The sequence below is a fragment of the Xenia sp. Carnegie-2017 genome, unplaced genomic scaffold (assembly GCF_021976095.1).
Source record: "Xenia sp. Carnegie-2017 unplaced genomic scaffold, XeniaSp_v1 HiC_scaffold_6, whole genome shotgun sequence".
In the NCBI taxonomy this organism is placed as follows: domain Eukaryota; kingdom Metazoa; phylum Cnidaria; class Anthozoa; order Malacalcyonacea; family Xeniidae; genus Xenia; species Xenia sp. Carnegie-2017.
In genome coordinates this window covers 6,513,216-6,530,076 of record NW_025813526.1, presented here as the reverse complement: position 1 = coordinate 6,530,076, position 16,861 = coordinate 6,513,216, and the positions used below count along the sequence as shown (strand labels likewise).

The following is a 16,861-nucleotide window of genomic DNA, read 5'->3' as shown; positions in this document are numbered from 1 at the left end:
TTGACAGTGATGCCATGAGTGATTGTTCCAATTTTTTTCATCAAAATTATGGCTTTTTAAATTAAATTGCAATAATCTTAAATATTGAAATTTGTAACAACGTTGTTTCTATAATTTCAATTTTTAAAAGATTTATAGTCCTGGCTTAAATTTCTACGTAGTGTGAGCAGTAAACACCCTCTAAAGCCATGTTTACATGAAACTCAAATAATATTGAACCATAGTGTTTATTTCTATCAAACATGTTGCACATGACATACAACTAGTTGAGGTTTGAAGTTTCATTATACCTACGTATTATATATTATTTGCCAATGTATATCAACTCTGACTCTCATAATGAAAACTAGATGGTAATTTATGTGTAGTGCAAACCTCTTTCAACAAAAACTATGTTTATACAGTAAAAAAATGTTTCAATATAATGTCTGACGCATTTAACTTAAGTAGGAAAGCTGGTATGTCTTTTACTGCCACAATGCAAATATTTTTGTGTTAATTTACTGAAATGAATACTCTGAAGAAACCAATGAAATGTTGCTGAATATTTGGCATTGTATGATTACATATCTTGCCTGGTTTTGCCACTGTATAATTCAAAACATTTAGAGAAAGTTTACCTGCTTTGATATGGTTTAAATATCATGTAAATGGGAGGCAAGTTTTTGCCTTACCAGCATGTGGTAGAATAACAAAACCTGTACCCAAATATATTTTCATACTTTTCTGGCCATTTCATGTAACTTTACAGACTGGTAAACTTCTTGAAGAAATTATGAAGTATTGTAATGAAGAGAAAGAAAACAGTAAAAAGGAAAATTTCATGTGCATTGAGGGGTAAGTATGTATATTAAAATACTTTACAGGTCATGCCTCCAAACATGTCTAAGTATTAAAGTATTCGTATCCTCATCTCGTCTCTAGCTGTGTGGATGTTGCAACCAAAAGCACAGACATACCTTCATATTTTCAACAAGATGAAGTGAAAAAACAGAAAAGTAAAATCAACCCTTCAAATGCTAGATGAATTAATAAAAGTGTTCAATATTTCATTTGATGCCTTTTGGCTTCTCCATCAGTCTTACAATGTATTTCTTAATAATATTAATTTACAAACATGATATTTTACTTACAGTTATGACTGCTAGAAGCAAAATACCAAGACGTACCAAACAAAGTGTGAGAAATGCAGAACAAATCAAAGCACCAGCAAAAACACCACTGGCCTTAGTTGAAAAGAGGAAGAACAAACGTAATAAAACATTTCTCAGACCATTATCTGGGTTTTTTTCAACTAGCGGTATTTTATTTATAGGGCCTACCACACCAAGAGATTGGGCGAAGATTTGTCAACAGAAATTTGAAAAGTACGTATATAAAATTGTGTAAGTACAGTTGAAATATAATTGATGGCATGTTACATGATGTCAGAGGTTTTTTGTTCGAGATTTTTCTCAGCAATTATAACAACGCCCATGAATTGATTATGAAGGCTTAGATATGTGTACCAAACCATTTTGTGTTACAATAAAAGGTATTGAACATTTTGAGTAAATGAATTCTTTTCTTGATTTATAAACATTTTTGTTGATGTAGAATGGATTCGTTGGACGTCTATTTATCCAAGAAACAACAACCGGCAAAGGATTTGTTTCATTCTGGGAAAAAGGTCAACGTAGTGAAGGTAACTCTGTGTCTAGTAATTATTCAAGAATGAAGAAAGATTCATTAACTGAATTTCTTCTTTCATAATTCTCTGCCAAGCCATTAGTGGACGTCGACGTCCCAGCAAAACCGAGCGAAGTGGGGTTGTGGAAAAAGAGGCTAGCGTTCAACATTTCGTCAACATCGAATGAGAAGACTGTGAGAACTCCGTCCACAAGAAAGGGATGCAACAAATCAAATCAAATTTGCGACAAACCAGCTACCCCTTTCAGGTCTTATGAATTCGGCTACCAATTACAGTTGCAATGAAGTGTTTTGAAGTGTTATAAATTTTTTCTTTAGATTCACTTCGAATGCGTTGCCACTTGCTACATCAACTCCTCGTAAGAAATTTGACTTACAAGCAAGCCTTTCAAAACCCCTTAACTACACACCATACACAGGTAAACTACCAGCCCTGTCTCATGGAAAACAAATTCCCGAGGTCAAGAGTAGGAAACCAGTTACTCACAAACAAGATATGAAAGCGGTTAAAATCTCGACAAGGTATAGATCTATTAAAATCTTTACATTGGTAAATAAAGTCATGCGGGTAGATGGTCAAAAATAAATGTTAATACATTTTAGTTTTGGTTTGCATGTATCTGCACACGATAAAACGCACCATTTTTCATTGATTGTTTGTAGTTGCATGTTTTTAGATGTAGGTAGTCTAGGTTTGTGCAATCCTAACAAGGACTGTTGGTGATGGTGTTACTACATCCTTAACACCAACATCAACAGCCCTTCTCAAAATTGTCCTAATCTGGTGAATCTACATTTATACGTGTACGTATATGTAACAATACTCTCTGGTTCAAACCATTCCATAGTTTCTAGAGGGGTTGGAACCCACCCCTACTTAGACATACCCATCCCAAATTGGTAACCCACCCCTACATTTAGGTCCAAAATTTCCTTACCCACCCCTACATACGAGCCGAAAAAAAATTCGTTTTTTTCTAAGGGAAAGCTGATTTTAGACTTATTTATGGTCTCTCTATGCATACTATATACAACACTGATAAAGTCTATGTATTCACTGATGCAATAAATGGCTGATGCAATCAATAGCTGATGCAATCAATAGCTGATGCAATAACATGGTGTCAAATTAGGGAGATATTTTTGGTCCCTTATAGGGTAATATGAAGATAGATGATGCAATAACATGGGGGCAAGAATTGAGTGATGTTGAACTTTGAAGTTATTAACTTTTTTTATCATAGATGAATTTCATCTATTTTTTAATTTTTCTAATAGGGAAAATCTCGGAACCCACCCCTACATAGACATACCCACCCCTAGTTTATAACCCACCCCTAGAAATTCAAAATTTTTTCGACCCACCCCTAGAAGGCATTTTTGAAAATTCCAAGACCCCCCCTAAATTTAGGTGGGGGTAGAAACTGTGCATTCAGAATTTAAGAGAAAGAAACTGAAAATTCTTTCTTCGTAACAGTTCATTACTTGCCACGTAACAAACAAAATATTATATGACGTTGATTTCTGTTCATTCCAGCCGAAGTCTACGTCTTTCAAGACAACGAAACGCGCAAAGTCAAGCTCGACAGTCAGCTCTGAGCAGAAGAAGAGATTTGAACAACTAAGAGGAAGAGCCAGAATGTGTGTCCTAGGCATTTTTTCTTTGTATATAATACAATTAACTTTAAATTCATATATTGTTGATTACATTGCGGCTTTTATCTTTCTTTATGATTCCACAAATCAATTTTTTTCTCAATTCAAACTTTGAGAATACATTTCGTTTAGTTTCCTTTCGTAAATTTTTCCTATTTGAAATTTTTTTTCTTGTTGATTTCTTTTTTCATTATGTTTAGTCGATTTCACCATTTTACAATTTATAACACCTAAGCACACATTTCAGGTACACGCAATAGTTTTACAACATCGTAATTTAACAAAAGATCTTACACACAAGTTGTTAACAACGCGTGTGCTTTTTATTACATACTTATGATACATTGCAGTTCAATGAAAATGAAATCATTTTTGTTCATAATAAAAGGATTATTAGTTTTATTGCATAAATATAACATAAGTCATAATAATCGTACGGAGGGTGTTAAAACGTCACGCACTTAAATCACGTGACGAAAAGATGGTGGCAGTGGTTGCTTTTTTGTCAGAGGTTATTTGGTTGTAGTTAAATTACATCAATTCTGTTTGTGCAATATACGTGCACCATTTTTTTGTTTATGAAGCGATTGCTAAGTAATCTTCCAACGAACAAATCTTACTATAACAATCATAACAATACTTCACGGTACTATGAAATTTCCGCCATACCCATTCGCAGGTGGCTGTTTCATAAAACTTGATGACGTACAAGATATACATTTGGCACAAAACTTTGTATAATCCTTGAATTGCTCACTCTTTTTTGTTTTGTAAGAAATGCCTGACACCTTATTTAGAATGTATAATTGTTGCCCTCAACCACCTATGTTGCAGGGTTGTGCTGCTCATAAATTACTCCTTTCCTTCGCCAATGCAGTACAATACAAATTCAGATGTAAAATCTGAAAGTGCATGATTGACAGATGTACGTGCAATATATGCAAAATGAAAGACAAAAATTCATATGCTTTGTTACATAAAATTGTACTCCACATCGTTGGTAATGACAGAAAAAAATGCCAAATAATGAGTCTTTTAAAACGAAACGAAACAAAACAATTTTCTTTGCCATTATATTTGGTGTAACCTCCTGCAACTAGACATTTTATAAGAACAATGACGATGTAAGTTTCTTGTTTCTTGTTTTGCCTGGTTTGAAACATAGAAGTAAGAAATTTGTCACGTATGCACTTTAAAATAAAGATAGTATTCGTTGATGGAACAAAAACATGTTTAAAATTATTTATGTTTTAGCTTCTTTAAGAATGAAACCACGAGAGAATATTTCTTCTGCTATTTTACATAATAATGCAGTGGAACCTCTACTTAAAGACACCTTGCTTAAGCTCGTCGTCCCAAGGGTGTTTCCTTACAGTAGGCTCGACTGTAGTTACAAACTGGAGATGAGCTCACCTAAACAATACAAGATTTTTTGATGGGTTTCTTGCTCATGTTATTGAACACTTCCAGACAGCCTTCCACGACCTTCCTCAATTGACAGAGATCAGCAACCTCCACGTACGGTTTACTGTCATTCTTTGGGTCAGAAAAATCACAACAGATCAAGCTTCGCAGGTTGTCTTCGGTTATAATTTCGGCACTAACGTCCAGGTGTTGAAACACACGGTTGAAATCGACTTTGAGACTCATGAATTCAATGAGCCACGAACGATCTGCATCATCCACGAGCCGATCATAGTAAACGCGGAAGACCTGAAAGAAAATTAACACGTGAACATCACGTGGGCTGCATGGAAATCAACACGGCAAACAAACGAAGGTCTTTACAGAAGAGAAATTGAAAACAAAAGAAGGGGCACACGTGAACATCGCACGAAGTGTATTGATATTAACAGGGCAAAAAGGCAACGACTCTTCTCGAAGGGATATTGAGGAAAGAGATGCAAAAAGAACCACCGAAAAAGGAATGTTTGTAAAACTGGAAATTCGAGCTTTTAAAAGAGGGTCAATAATTTTGTATTGAAAACGGTCAATTAACTCGTTTTCAAATGCTCAAATATTGACAAAAAAGCGTCAGTGGTCAATCGGAGTCAATTGAGCACACTGCATGATGATAAACAATATTGAAAACGTCGAAAGCCGGCAAGAAACTGCATAAGAGTGAAACACTCAATAGACATATATAAAAATGGATATATTATCTTTTAGCACTGCAATGATGTTGATTACCTCGTGTACCCAAAGACGCTTCAACGTGTTATGGTCTAACGTTTAGGCAGGTGGTGACAACAAAACTCCCTAGATACAGAAAAAACTTCATTCAATTCATCTTCATGAGATAAAGCAATCACATCGGGGTTCATGCAATGCTATAGTAATGGAGTCGAGCACTTTTCAAAGACTTTCAAGGACATTGACACAAGACCTTAAAATGCACACAAAGCACAATAACAGTAAATCATTAAAAACTTTATCAAAATTAAAACAAAAGATTTTTTCTACAAAAACATAATGAGGACAAAAGAACTAATGAATCGAGAGCAAATGTTGCGTTTTCTTAAGACTTGAAAGCCGCAGCGTCGGCGAGTCACTTCATGATTTGTTATTTAAAACAGCAGCTCCTGCACCACGGCGAGCAGTATTGCGCAATTTGCAGAATCAGATCCAGTGCTTGCTCAGAAATTGAATGAGGGGTTTTAGGTGGATGATCTAGTTTCGGGGGGCAAGAGCGCACAGGAAACAATCGAGTTGTACGAGAAAGCGAAATTTAGGATGTCCCAAGGCGGGTTTAAGTTAAGAAAATCGCTTACGAATGATGGAAACGTGCGAGCGCTTATAGAGCAACGTGAATGCGGAAACAAGGTGACGACGACTACAAATTCAGACCACGAGACATTCGCACAATGGAGTTTGGGGGCTCTAAATAACAATGACTGCGCAAAAGTTTTAGGTATAGGCTGGGATTGTGACAATGACCTGTTTACGTTTGATCTACGAAACTTTGTAGAAGATTTAGGTGATAAGACGAAACTAACAAAAAGAAGCCTGCTTAGCGCATTATCAAAGATATTTGATCCGTTGGGTTTAATTAGTGCCGTTATTATTTTGATGAAGATTTTGTTTCAACAATTGTGTGTTGATAAGATAATAAAAAAATAGAGGGTAAGCACGCAAAGATATACGTAACTGGTTATTTGATGATTTTCAATTTAATGCAAATTTAATGCTTAGGCCCGTAGTTATACGCGAAGTAGTCTCGCCGAAAGCTCTTTTTTTGATAAAGATACTATCTCAAATTTCTAATAACATGTAGCAAGAAACTTCCAAATACCGGCCGCTTTCTCGTTTCCATCTGCGTCTGTCACCTCTTTCACAGTTTCATCTAATACTAAAAATATGTCACAAATAAGTCGGCATTTTCTTCATCATTTTTATCGTTTTAACACTTTAAACGTACCAGGGGCGGATCTAGAGTATGTCAAATCCGTCGCGCGACTGATGTTTGAAACTCAAAAATTACCTATTCATATTAGTTAAAAATTCATTAATTATTCTTACTTTATTATCGCATTTACTTCGTGATAAAAATCCAGCTTTATTTATTATTGAAAACTAATCTAATGACTAATCCATGACTAATTAAAAAACATCTCCATGGTAACCAGATCAGTTGAATTTTAATTGACCTGGAATAACCGACTGATAAGCGGGGTGGCTTGAATGGTTCAGTGAACTCGACATTTGAATAACTGGAATGATAACCGGAGCCAAAAATTGAAGCCAAAGAAATATTTGTCGTCATCTTTCGTCATTACACGTCAGGCTCTAGTCTCTCGCGTGTTCATTTTAATTTTTTTTAATCATTTGTCCCTTGGTAATGGTAGAGGTCGGATCTTGATCAGAGCGTAAAAATAACGAAATTTTTGGAATGAAAAGGTTCACGGAAAGTGAATCAAAGTGATAAATTGATAACCAAAGTGAGGTGAACGTGGTCGCTCTGCTCTTACACTGCGGTTTTCCTTTAAAACATATCAAAGTCTTTAAGGTAAATGGTTTGAACCCGGGAGTATCGTTACATGTTTGTAAATGTAGATCGTCCAGGTTGGTATAGTCCTGAGAAGGACTGTTTTTGTTGTTGTTGTCGAAACGTCAGTCAACAACAACAAAAACAATCCTTCTCAGAACTATACTAACCTGGACGATCTACATTTACAAACATGCAAAGTCTTAAAGAATATTCAATTATTGATATCGAGATGATAACCATTTAGTATTTCAAGCACTATCAAAATCGATGAAAAATACAATCGCTCTGTAAAAAGTAAAAATGCGAGTTATAGACTCAATATTTATTATGAAACCGAATATTCAAGTTTCTTTTTTCTTCGGAAAAACAGATCTTTAAATCCACTGAAATGACAAAAAAAGACAAACACTGTCTGACACCGTTTGAAAATTTACCTTCCGACGAAAGAAAAATTTATGCTTGAATATTTCCTCGTCATATTTTCTATTGTATTGTCTTTTTAGCATACAGTGTAATTTTTAGTTGGCTTTTCATCGTTACAAGTTGTAAGTTACAACGAACTCACTGTAGTAAAGTTTCAGCTGTAAAAAATAACCTTTTGCGAGGAGTTGGCCTCGTGTGTTGTTTGTCGTGATGTTGTTTATATGTTTATGCTTTCGCAATTTGTATTCAAATTTATATTGGCCGTGTATGTTTGGGAATGATACTGACGTACAAACCGCGTGAATATTCGACTTTGAAGGACTGGAACTGACGTACAAACTGCGCAAGAGACTAGGACTTTGGCTTCAATTTTATATCTATAAAATGTATTGTCGTTATCATTCCAGATATATATATATATTATATATGGAGTTCACTGGACTGGTTCGACGGATAAAGGAGTCTATGAACGCCAAAAACGCTTATTTCATTGGTCAATAGCCAGATCAGTGGACGATCTGGAATAATCTCAACCGATAAGCGGGGTGGCCGGACCTATAAGGGAGTCCACTTGCTATCGTGTAATTGGTTCGTTTAAATTTTTGTCTTACTGTGATTGGTTTGACCTATTTCGACTGATAGCCAACTGAACTAACATAGTCAAGCTCACTGTCTGAATTGAATGTTTGATCGTTTCATAATAATTTTCTAAAGCATGATAGAAACTAAACTACAATCAGATGGAATTTATGGAAATCTTTTACAAATTCATATATTGACATGAATGCTGCTTTCCAAACTGGGAATTTTTTCAAGAGGGCGAAAAATTTATGGATGAATTGTAAATGCTTGGCAAAGACGATCTCGCGAGCGACATTTCAGTCATTGATGTTCAAAAGCAAGCCAACATTGTTTTGAGTTTTATCTGCAGAAATTTACATCAAAATCGTAAGTAAAGGACAACTGAAGTGCATGCATGAATGTAATATGTCAAAGTCAATTTATGCGAGTGTGTGATGCGATTTATGTTAATATGGCGTTTGGTAAGCAGATTGATGCTTCTAAAATTGTTGTTGCCGAAGGATTTTAGCCATGATTTCATTAGTGCTTGGGAATCGTGACCGTTATATGGCAGCGAAATCCTACATTCCTGCAAATATATTTCAATGGACAAAAAATCTGTAGCCATAAGGCGCCATACTATTATTTACTTTATCATAAACAAATGTTTGGGGCTTTTCAGTTTATGATCATTGATCATTCAATCATTGAACAGTTATACTACATATTGTTTAAGATTTGAGAAAACTAACATTGATTACATGAGAAGCTGTTTACTATAACCTGTGATTTTAGGTCTTCTGATCCATGAAGCTTTTTATTTTGACAATTTGACTGGAATGGTATTTCACATACATGAAATGTTGTCCCATGTCACATATTGTCCCCTTTTCTAACTGAACACCTCATGTAGAGATGTAAAGGTGCGTTAATCTACGGCTCATACCAGATTGTTTGCCATAAATTCCAAAGGGCTATTGATGTATAAAAAGCATTTTCTATAAAGTAAAAATGTCTTCCTATGTATGCAGATAAACCTTGAAATTTGGCAAAACAGCAAAGTATTTTTCATGATCACTAGGTAATTTTTCTGATGATCATTATAATTTCTAAACTAAATTATTTCAGATTTACATTTAAACGAACTTTGATCATATGAAAAGATATTTATCATAACCAGTAAGCATGACACATGAACCAATTTTAACATTCATGTAATTATATAATTAAAGACATGTTGGTTACATTCTGTTTGTATTTGATAATACAATGCTACTAGTGATTGCTATATAGCACACCTGGAAGAAGATAATAGTCAAGTGAAATGCCTAATAAACATTTATGGCATTAAGCTGTCCTTAACTGCAATTTTTCACTCTGATAATTTTTGCTTAATCTTTGGCAGAAAAAAATTTTGAGTTTTTTCTCAAAATGTGAATTTGCTAATACTGATGTGGAGATGGGTAAAGGGTTACAATAAACTTGCATGGTTTGAAGTCTGAGCTTTTCTATATCTATGAACTGTCACTTGTAGTACCAAATTTCTAACTTAACTCATTACATAGAGGTTTGAATGGGGGTCTCTAGGGGGGTCTATGCCTGACAACTTGGTAGAAATTTTTAAAGGCTATATGTGTTTTTGAATATAGCATTATTGTAAAATAACTTTTATGTTCCTAGACATGCTAATGAGCCATATATTTGGCATGATAATGAGCCTAAATATTTGGCAAAACATTCAAGTATTGTTCACTTTATTTTTTTTTGAAAAAAAAACGTAAGCAAAATGTGTTGTTTTTACGCAAAAACGATGACCACAAAATACATTTTGTAATGATCTAAAACGCTGAAAATGGCATTTTTAAGGCTCTGAAATTCAAAATTTCTCAGGAGAGATAGCCTCAGACCCCCAGGTGCGGAGCGCCTCCGACGTTTTATGACTGATGTTTGAAAAATCCTAGATCCGCCCCTGAAACGTACGACAGTTTATGAAAGGCATGGCGCACTTACTAGAGTCTGAAAACTTTGATGAATCAACGACGGATTCCTTCACTGTCACATTAAGATCTAAAAAACGAGAATTTCATGAGACATCCTTCATATTAAATTCTCAGTTTTATCGTGCCACTTTACAACGGATGTGAAGCAGCCTGTACTTCATGCTGAATGTTGCGGTGCTTCGTTAGTTATGAGCCAAACATTGAGTTCTATAATAACTGGAGCGGCTAACTTTACTGGGGCGAGGTCGCCAAAAAAATGGCGGCCAACGGACGCATTTCCGCTGAAATGATCGCTTTGCAGAAAAATAATATTCTCGACCTCCCCCAGGTGTCTATAGTAAATTATAAAGAGTTTTTCAAAAACAAACACGATATCACAGAATAATATAGATATCGTTAGTTCCATATTCTGTGACGATTCTTTTTTGGCATTTCTTTTATAATGCCAACACTTCAATCGTTCAATTGTTGGATGTCGTAGTTTCCACAAAAAGGAACATATCGCTTCTCACAGGTGAGGTAGTTGTTTGTTTTGTTAGTCCGTCAACGATTGAAAAGCAATTATACATGCACTTGAAAAGCCATAAAATACATATTAAAGATCGTATTTTTTAAGATTGACTTGAACGCCAAATATACTGATGTTTTCCTGTTTTTGTCCATAAAATTCTGCATACTTTTCTGTCATTTGTTAATGCATGAAATCGTAAATTTACATATCTATTTGCAAAATAGTTTCCCTAAAGCAAAAAATACCCTGCACACATTTTGCTCTGTGAAACGTATCAAAAAGAAATGATCAGCCCCAACAATACCCATGATTTGGAGCAGAGCTTGTTATGTTCTATTGTTATGTTCTATTGACTGGAAGATGTTATTGACTAGGCAGAGTCTTAAAAAAATGATAATGCTGTAAAGATAATTGATTTATTGTTTGCCTTATCCAGAGTTATTTAATTTGATCATGGTCAAATTCTATGGATGGAGACAATGGATTCACTAATGATGCCTTGAATGCTTTGAAGTTAAAGTTCATGAACCAAAAAAAGATGGCAAGAAGGTTGTGTGTGTTTTGATGCTTAATTAAATGTCAATTCACAACATATAAAATGGAAAGGCCATAAAGTTTGTGTCTATGTAAACATTTGTACTGAGATTGATGATGACTCGATGCAGATGTGAAGAATCAAACTGTATAAGCCATTGGGTTGTATATAACTTAATGTTTAAATCATGTCATATCTTTATCAAAATATTTTAGTTGAGTGTTGTTTAAATGTTACTAATATCTAATGCACTATACTGAAGCATTAAAGATTCAGTGATGAAACCTTTAAAGTTACTGTACTGTATATTTCTTATATATTTCTTTAAGAAAAATTTGAGCTTATTTACCTATTAGAGTACAGAATGGAGATTTATCATATGCATTATTGCTGCTTTTTTAAAGAAAAGTTTTTCACTTTTCAAAGCTTTTCTACAAATTTTTTGCTTCTTATTTCTTATCATGAGATTGATGATATAGAGGTAATATAATCCAATAACTTTCTAATTTCTAAAAAGCTTTTAAGCTTCTAGCATAAAAGTACACTTCTAGCATAAAAGTATAGGTATGTAATTCATTTGGTTTTATTGCCTTGCTATGACATATCTAGTTGCACTTCATCATTCTTGTATGAACAAAACACCAGATGTGGATACTCAGAGAACAAAATGCACTACCAACTGCTTATGAAATTTATTATTAAGGTTAATCATTCAAATTATAGTGCACTTTTATTGCAAATATAGGAAAAACAAAACAAAGTGAAAAAGAAAGGTAGAAGTATTAAAACTACAATTGAATTATAAACACCATTGGAAGCATAACTGTTCTGATGATTATTTGCATTTTGCCCAATTCATATATCAATACAACAAAATCAAAATGTGCTACAACTTTACAAGTATTTGATGCAGCTGCACTTCAGAACATCACAAAAAGGTTAATTAAAGTAATTTCTATACATTATTGTTTGTTTTCATTTACCAAACCTATGCAGACTTGAGTCTTTTTGAAATTTAATATGAAACTCAATTACAGAAAATCCGTAAATATCCAGAGATTTAATATTTACTTTTTTAAAGAAACAAGTAAAAATCCAACAATTGTGGAGAAAAAAGCCATTGCCCATTGCATCATGAAAGGAAGCAAAATAGCAATGATAACAAATAAGCTAACCTCTCTCGTGAACCGTGGAGATGAACTATGATATACTTTTTTGTATAGACTAAAGAGTTTAATCGATCAAACAAGTTTGACGCTGGTAAAAGAACGACCCACATCTGCATTCATTCATGTGTAGCCGACACATATTATAGCTCTTTCGTCGATAGTTATAAATGCATCCTCGTAAGAGCAGATAACTGACAACCACAGTTGACTCGCTGTTATGAATTTAAGGTTTTTACCTTGATTTTCATCAAAAAATTGCTTGCCGAATCCCAAATACACACATACATTTTCCTCACTCTTGCCTCAGGAGGGAGTGGGGAATTGTGAAATTTTCGGAAAAGCGGTCAATTTCGGTAAATCTCAGCGGCAACGGACGAAATCCGCCATTTTTTTGGCGTCATCAGATGAGTGAACTCGACATTTGAATAACTGGAATGATAACCGAAGCCAAAAATTGAAGCCAAAAAAATATTTGTCGTCATCATTCGTCATTACACGTCAGGCTCTAGTCTCTCGCGTGCTCATTTTAATTTTTTTAAATCATTTGTCCCTTGGTAATGGTAGAGTTCGGATCTTGATCAGAGCGTAAAAATAACGAAATTTTTGGAAGGAAAAGGTTCACGGAAAGTGAATCAAAGTGATAAATCGAGAAGCAGGGTGAGGTGAACTTAGTCGATCTGCTTTTACGCTGCGGTTTTCCTTTAAAACATATCAAAGTCTTTAAGGTAAATGGTTTGAACCCGGGAGTATCGTTACATGTTTGTAAATGTAGATCGTCCAGGTTGGTATAGTCCTGAGAAGGTTTTTGATTTGACTTGACAACCTTAGCAGTAGTCATCTTCAGAGTCAAATGAATCAAAGAGAAGATGACTACCGCTAAGGTTGTCGAAACGTCAGTCAACAATAACAAAAACAGTCCTTCTCAGGACTATACCAACCTGGACGATCTACATTTACAAACATGCAAAGTCTTTAAGGATATTCAATTATTGATATCGAGATGACAACCATGTAGTATATCAAGCACAATAAATATCGATGAAAAATACAATCGCTCTGTAAAAAGTAAAAATGCGAGTTATAGACTCAATATGTTTTATGAAACTGGATATTCAAGTTTCTTTTTTCTTCGGAAAAACAGATCTTTAAATCCACTGAAATGACAAAAAAAGACAAACACTGTCTGACACCGTTTGAAAATTTACCTTCGGACGAAAGAAAAGTTTATGCTTGAATATTTTCTCGTCATATTTTCTATTGCATTGTCTTTTTAGCATACAGTGTAATTTTCATTTGGCTTTTCCTCGTTACAAGTTGTAAATTACAACGAACTCACTGTAGTAAAGTTTCAGCTGTAAAAAATAACCTTTTGCATAGAGTTAGCCTCGTGTGTTGTTTGTAGTGATGTTGTTTATATGTTTATGCTTTCGCAATTTGTATTCAAATTTATATTGGCCGTGTATGTTTGGCACTCAGGGGAATGAAACTGACGTACAAACCGCGTGAATATTCGACTTTGACGGACTGGAACTGACGTACAAACCGCGCAAGAGACTAGGACTTTGGCTTCAACTTTTTATCTATAAAATGTATTGTCGTTATCATTCCAGATATATATATATATGGAGTTCACTGCATCAGATATCTAAGGCCGCGCTTGAGATAGCCGCTCCAGTTATTATAGAACTCAATGGAGCCAAAGCGATTGTAAAATAAAAATTTTTCGTATACCTTCGGAACTTTCATCAAATTCAGACAATGTATTTTCTAAGCATGATTCGTCATTGACAGATGTTTCTTTAATTGTAGTATCAAATTCTATGGTAAAAACGAACATGAATGGCAAATTTAACAAAATATGCTCACACTTAATCAACACATCATTATGAAGATATTAATTTTTTACCAGTACACGAGTTTATGAAATCATTATCTCCTTTAACTTCGCCATTTTCCACCATTTCGGACTCATCAACTGAACAGAAGAAATGATTATCGAGAAAACATTTAAAAAAGGCTACTGTGTTGCTTTATCTTAGAAACTCATATAGTTGGGTTCAATGTCTTACATACAATTTGTAATATTTGCTATCCAAATGAACCTAAACATAGTTCAGTCTCTATTCATTATATAAGTTTTCATCACATTCTTTTTCTTTTTGTTTGCAAAAACAAAACTACATAGCACTTGATGAATAAATTTGTTAATTTCTACCCATGGTCTTCTCCCACTAGCAAAGTAACTTACTTTATTAAAATATGTTGCTATGTTTTCATTTATTTATATCTAAAATTGTAGTCTTGTGGAAAGGCAGCAAAAGTAGATAGCCCCAAATTCAAAAGAAAATACATACTTTGTATATCATCCTTACCATTGGCAATCACATCTTTTTCTTCTTCACAAACAACTTTTTGTTCTGAAAGACTGGTTTCAATATCATTGTTAACATCACGGTCTTTTACAATCCCATGATCCTCGGCAGTTTCATCCATCCTATAATTGCAAGCAACACGATCTAACACTGTAGCGTACAAGAGTGGACTTTTAACAAAACAATTCAGTAACGAGTCGGATGCATGTTGCTTGACATTAACTTACGTGAAAATTGGAAGATTGTCGATGATCTTTGTCACAATTTACTGTGGCAACAAAAACCAACATGATTAAAAAACAATTACAAAAATCATTCATATATTGAACACCAAGAAATGATGAAAAGACATCAAAACATTCGGAAAAAGTCCACAACTACTGGTTATCAATTATCAAGCCTCAATAATACATGGTTTTAAGTAGCAATCACCTTAGCAACTTCACCATACAAAATATGGTCTTCTTTGGTGAGAATTTGGGTACATTCTATTTGGGTGCGTTTGGTGAGAATTCTGGGTACGAGAATTTTGGGTAGTTCCTCTTCATCCAACTTACAAATTTCTTCCCACAAATTGCGATGCTTGTCAGTGACAGATGACTTTAGAAGTGGAGTACTTGGAAAAATGCTGAATTTAGAAAAGAAAAATCAAGTTTATATAAGTCGCATAAACCAATTTGAAATCACCTATTTCTTGATAATTTATATAATTAAGCAAGCGCGATGTAATCAATTAATACAAATGAACAATAAAGTAAATGTTCAGTAAAATAAAATAAAAGTAAAATAAAAATTTTTGGTAAATAAACAGGGCACTCCACAACCACTGAATAAGAGAAGGTACAACTTATGTATTATGGTATCATTCCAAAGAGTATGGTGATGGGTTGAATACACTTCATGAGAAAAACATTCTTCATACTTGACATAATAAACATTGGGAAATCTTTTATCAATGACATTTTTTCAAACATACAATGACAAAACGAACTTCTAGAGAAGTTCTTTAAAGCACGTTGATCGAAATAAACATCAATGTTAAATTACATTTCAATGATCTCTAACTTGTAATCGAAAATCTCACCATAAAACTAAGTATTTCGCAGTAAAACCTGACTAGATTTGCACCCATATTTTGCAAATCTTCTCTTACAAAGTGCACTAGTCAAAAACGTACTTGTCCAATTTTATTCCGAGTTAAAATAAAACTGACAAAAACAAGAGTCCAGTTAGATATAATGGTACAGAAGAACAGCAAAATTCAATAAAATCATTAACTATATATTGTACTTTTCACCTTACATTCTAGACAGAAGATCTAGACCCTAGACCCCAGATCTAGAAAATCTAGACCCCTTGCCCAGGCAAGTGAGGTTTCTCTCAGTCAGTGGTGAATGTCGACCTTTACTCTCGTCGTGTGAACTGCCACTTGACAAAATTGGCGAGCAAATAATAATTAATTCCGTCAAATATATTTTCTTTCCCAGTCAGTTTTGGTTTTTCCATGCTACACAATAAAATGAACTGTTACGGAAAACTTTTCATATAATTTTTAATGGGATTTTTCATTTGAAAGATAATAGAATTTTGAATCTTACCATAATGTCTTCAACCGTCTTTCGCCATTGTTTCCAGACTCCGCCCAGGATTATCGCTCACGATGTGCTTCCACTTTTCATGAAAAATGAAAAAGAGTAACTGATGCATTGTATTCAATATTCGGTTAATGTAATATTATTTGTATTTTACTCATATGACATACGAAAAAATATTTACCTCTGAGAATGTATTGAATGTATTGTATTTCATAATTCATTTCTACGTAAAACTTAGACTCGAGACTTTAAGTTTTATGGTCAACTTTTTAAAGATGCAATCTTTTTGAACTATAGTCTTTTGTATGAAAATTCGTGAACTATAGTCTTTGGCATGAAAATTCGTGAAGTAAAGTCTTTTG

General features: G+C 34.1%; 2 protein-coding genes and 1 long non-coding RNA gene across 6 annotated transcripts in view; 1 reads left to right on the top strand and 2 right to left on the bottom strand.

Moving 5' to 3' along the window:
* Nucleotides 1–3,491, top strand: part of LOC124457806 (nucleolar and spindle-associated protein 1-like) — a 3,874-nt gene extending 383 nt beyond the window's left edge. The window contains exons 2-9 of the mRNA XM_047007989.1: nucleotides 752–837; nucleotides 925–998; nucleotides 1,136–1,252; nucleotides 1,316–1,367; nucleotides 1,597–1,684; nucleotides 1,765–1,937; nucleotides 2,008–2,211; nucleotides 3,227–3,491. Of these exons, the coding sequence (XP_046863945.1) occupies nucleotides 752–837; nucleotides 925–998; nucleotides 1,136–1,252; nucleotides 1,316–1,367; nucleotides 1,597–1,684; nucleotides 1,765–1,937; nucleotides 2,008–2,211; nucleotides 3,227–3,314 (882 nt within the window). The 3' untranslated portion in view covers nucleotides 3,315–3,491. The remainder of the gene's footprint in view (nucleotides 1–751; nucleotides 838–924; nucleotides 999–1,135; nucleotides 1,253–1,315; nucleotides 1,368–1,596; nucleotides 1,685–1,764; nucleotides 1,938–2,007; nucleotides 2,212–3,226) is intronic.
* A 223-nt stretch (nucleotides 3,492–3,714) lies between these two features.
* LOC124457810 lies at nucleotides 3,715–4,846 on the bottom strand. Its single transcript, XR_006952808.1, has 2 exons — nucleotides 4,759–4,846; nucleotides 3,715–4,494 (listed from the first exon to the last, which is right to left on the bottom strand). It is a non-coding gene; the product is annotated as an uncharacterized LOC124457810 (long non-coding RNA).
* Nucleotides 4,847–4,980: 134 nt separating this feature from the next.
* LOC124457807 lies at nucleotides 4,981–16,543 on the bottom strand. Of its 4 annotated transcripts, XM_047007992.1 has the most exons (11): nucleotides 16,503–16,543; nucleotides 16,207–16,411; nucleotides 15,337–15,532; nucleotides 15,132–15,172; nucleotides 14,887–15,026; nucleotides 14,439–14,507; nucleotides 14,264–14,350; nucleotides 10,328–10,384; nucleotides 6,638–6,694; nucleotides 5,536–5,604; nucleotides 4,981–5,058 (listed from the first exon to the last, which is right to left on the bottom strand). In XM_047007992.1, the coding sequence occupies exons 5-10, from the start codon at nucleotides 15,023–15,025 to the stop codon at nucleotides 5,564–5,566; spliced, it is 450 nt and encodes a 149-aa protein (XP_046863948.1). In that variant the 5' UTR covers nucleotide 15,026; nucleotides 15,132–15,172; nucleotides 15,337–15,532; nucleotides 16,207–16,411; nucleotides 16,503–16,543; the 3' UTR covers nucleotides 4,981–5,058; nucleotides 5,536–5,563. The 4 variants fall into 4 exon arrangements, with proteins under 4 accessions (XP_046863948.1, XP_046863947.1, XP_046863946.1 ...); XM_047007991.1 differs by lacking the exon at nucleotides 15,132–15,172 and having other exon boundaries at nucleotides 16,202–16,411; XM_047007990.1 differs by lacking the exon at nucleotides 15,132–15,172.
* Between the last annotated feature and the right edge of the window lie 318 nt (nucleotides 16,544–16,861).

Excerpts from the sequence above, each read along its gene's own strand:
- LOC124457807 (XM_047007991.1), bottom strand. Across the intron at positions 14,508-14,886 it reads TGGTAAGGATGATATACAAA|TTGATGAGTCCGAAATGGTG; the intron begins GTATGTATTTTC and ends TCTTCTGTTCAG. Across the intron at positions 10,385-14,263 it reads ATTTGATGAAAGTTCCGAAG|ATCTTAATGTGACAGTGAAG; the intron begins GTATACGAAAAA and ends CTCGTTTTTTAG.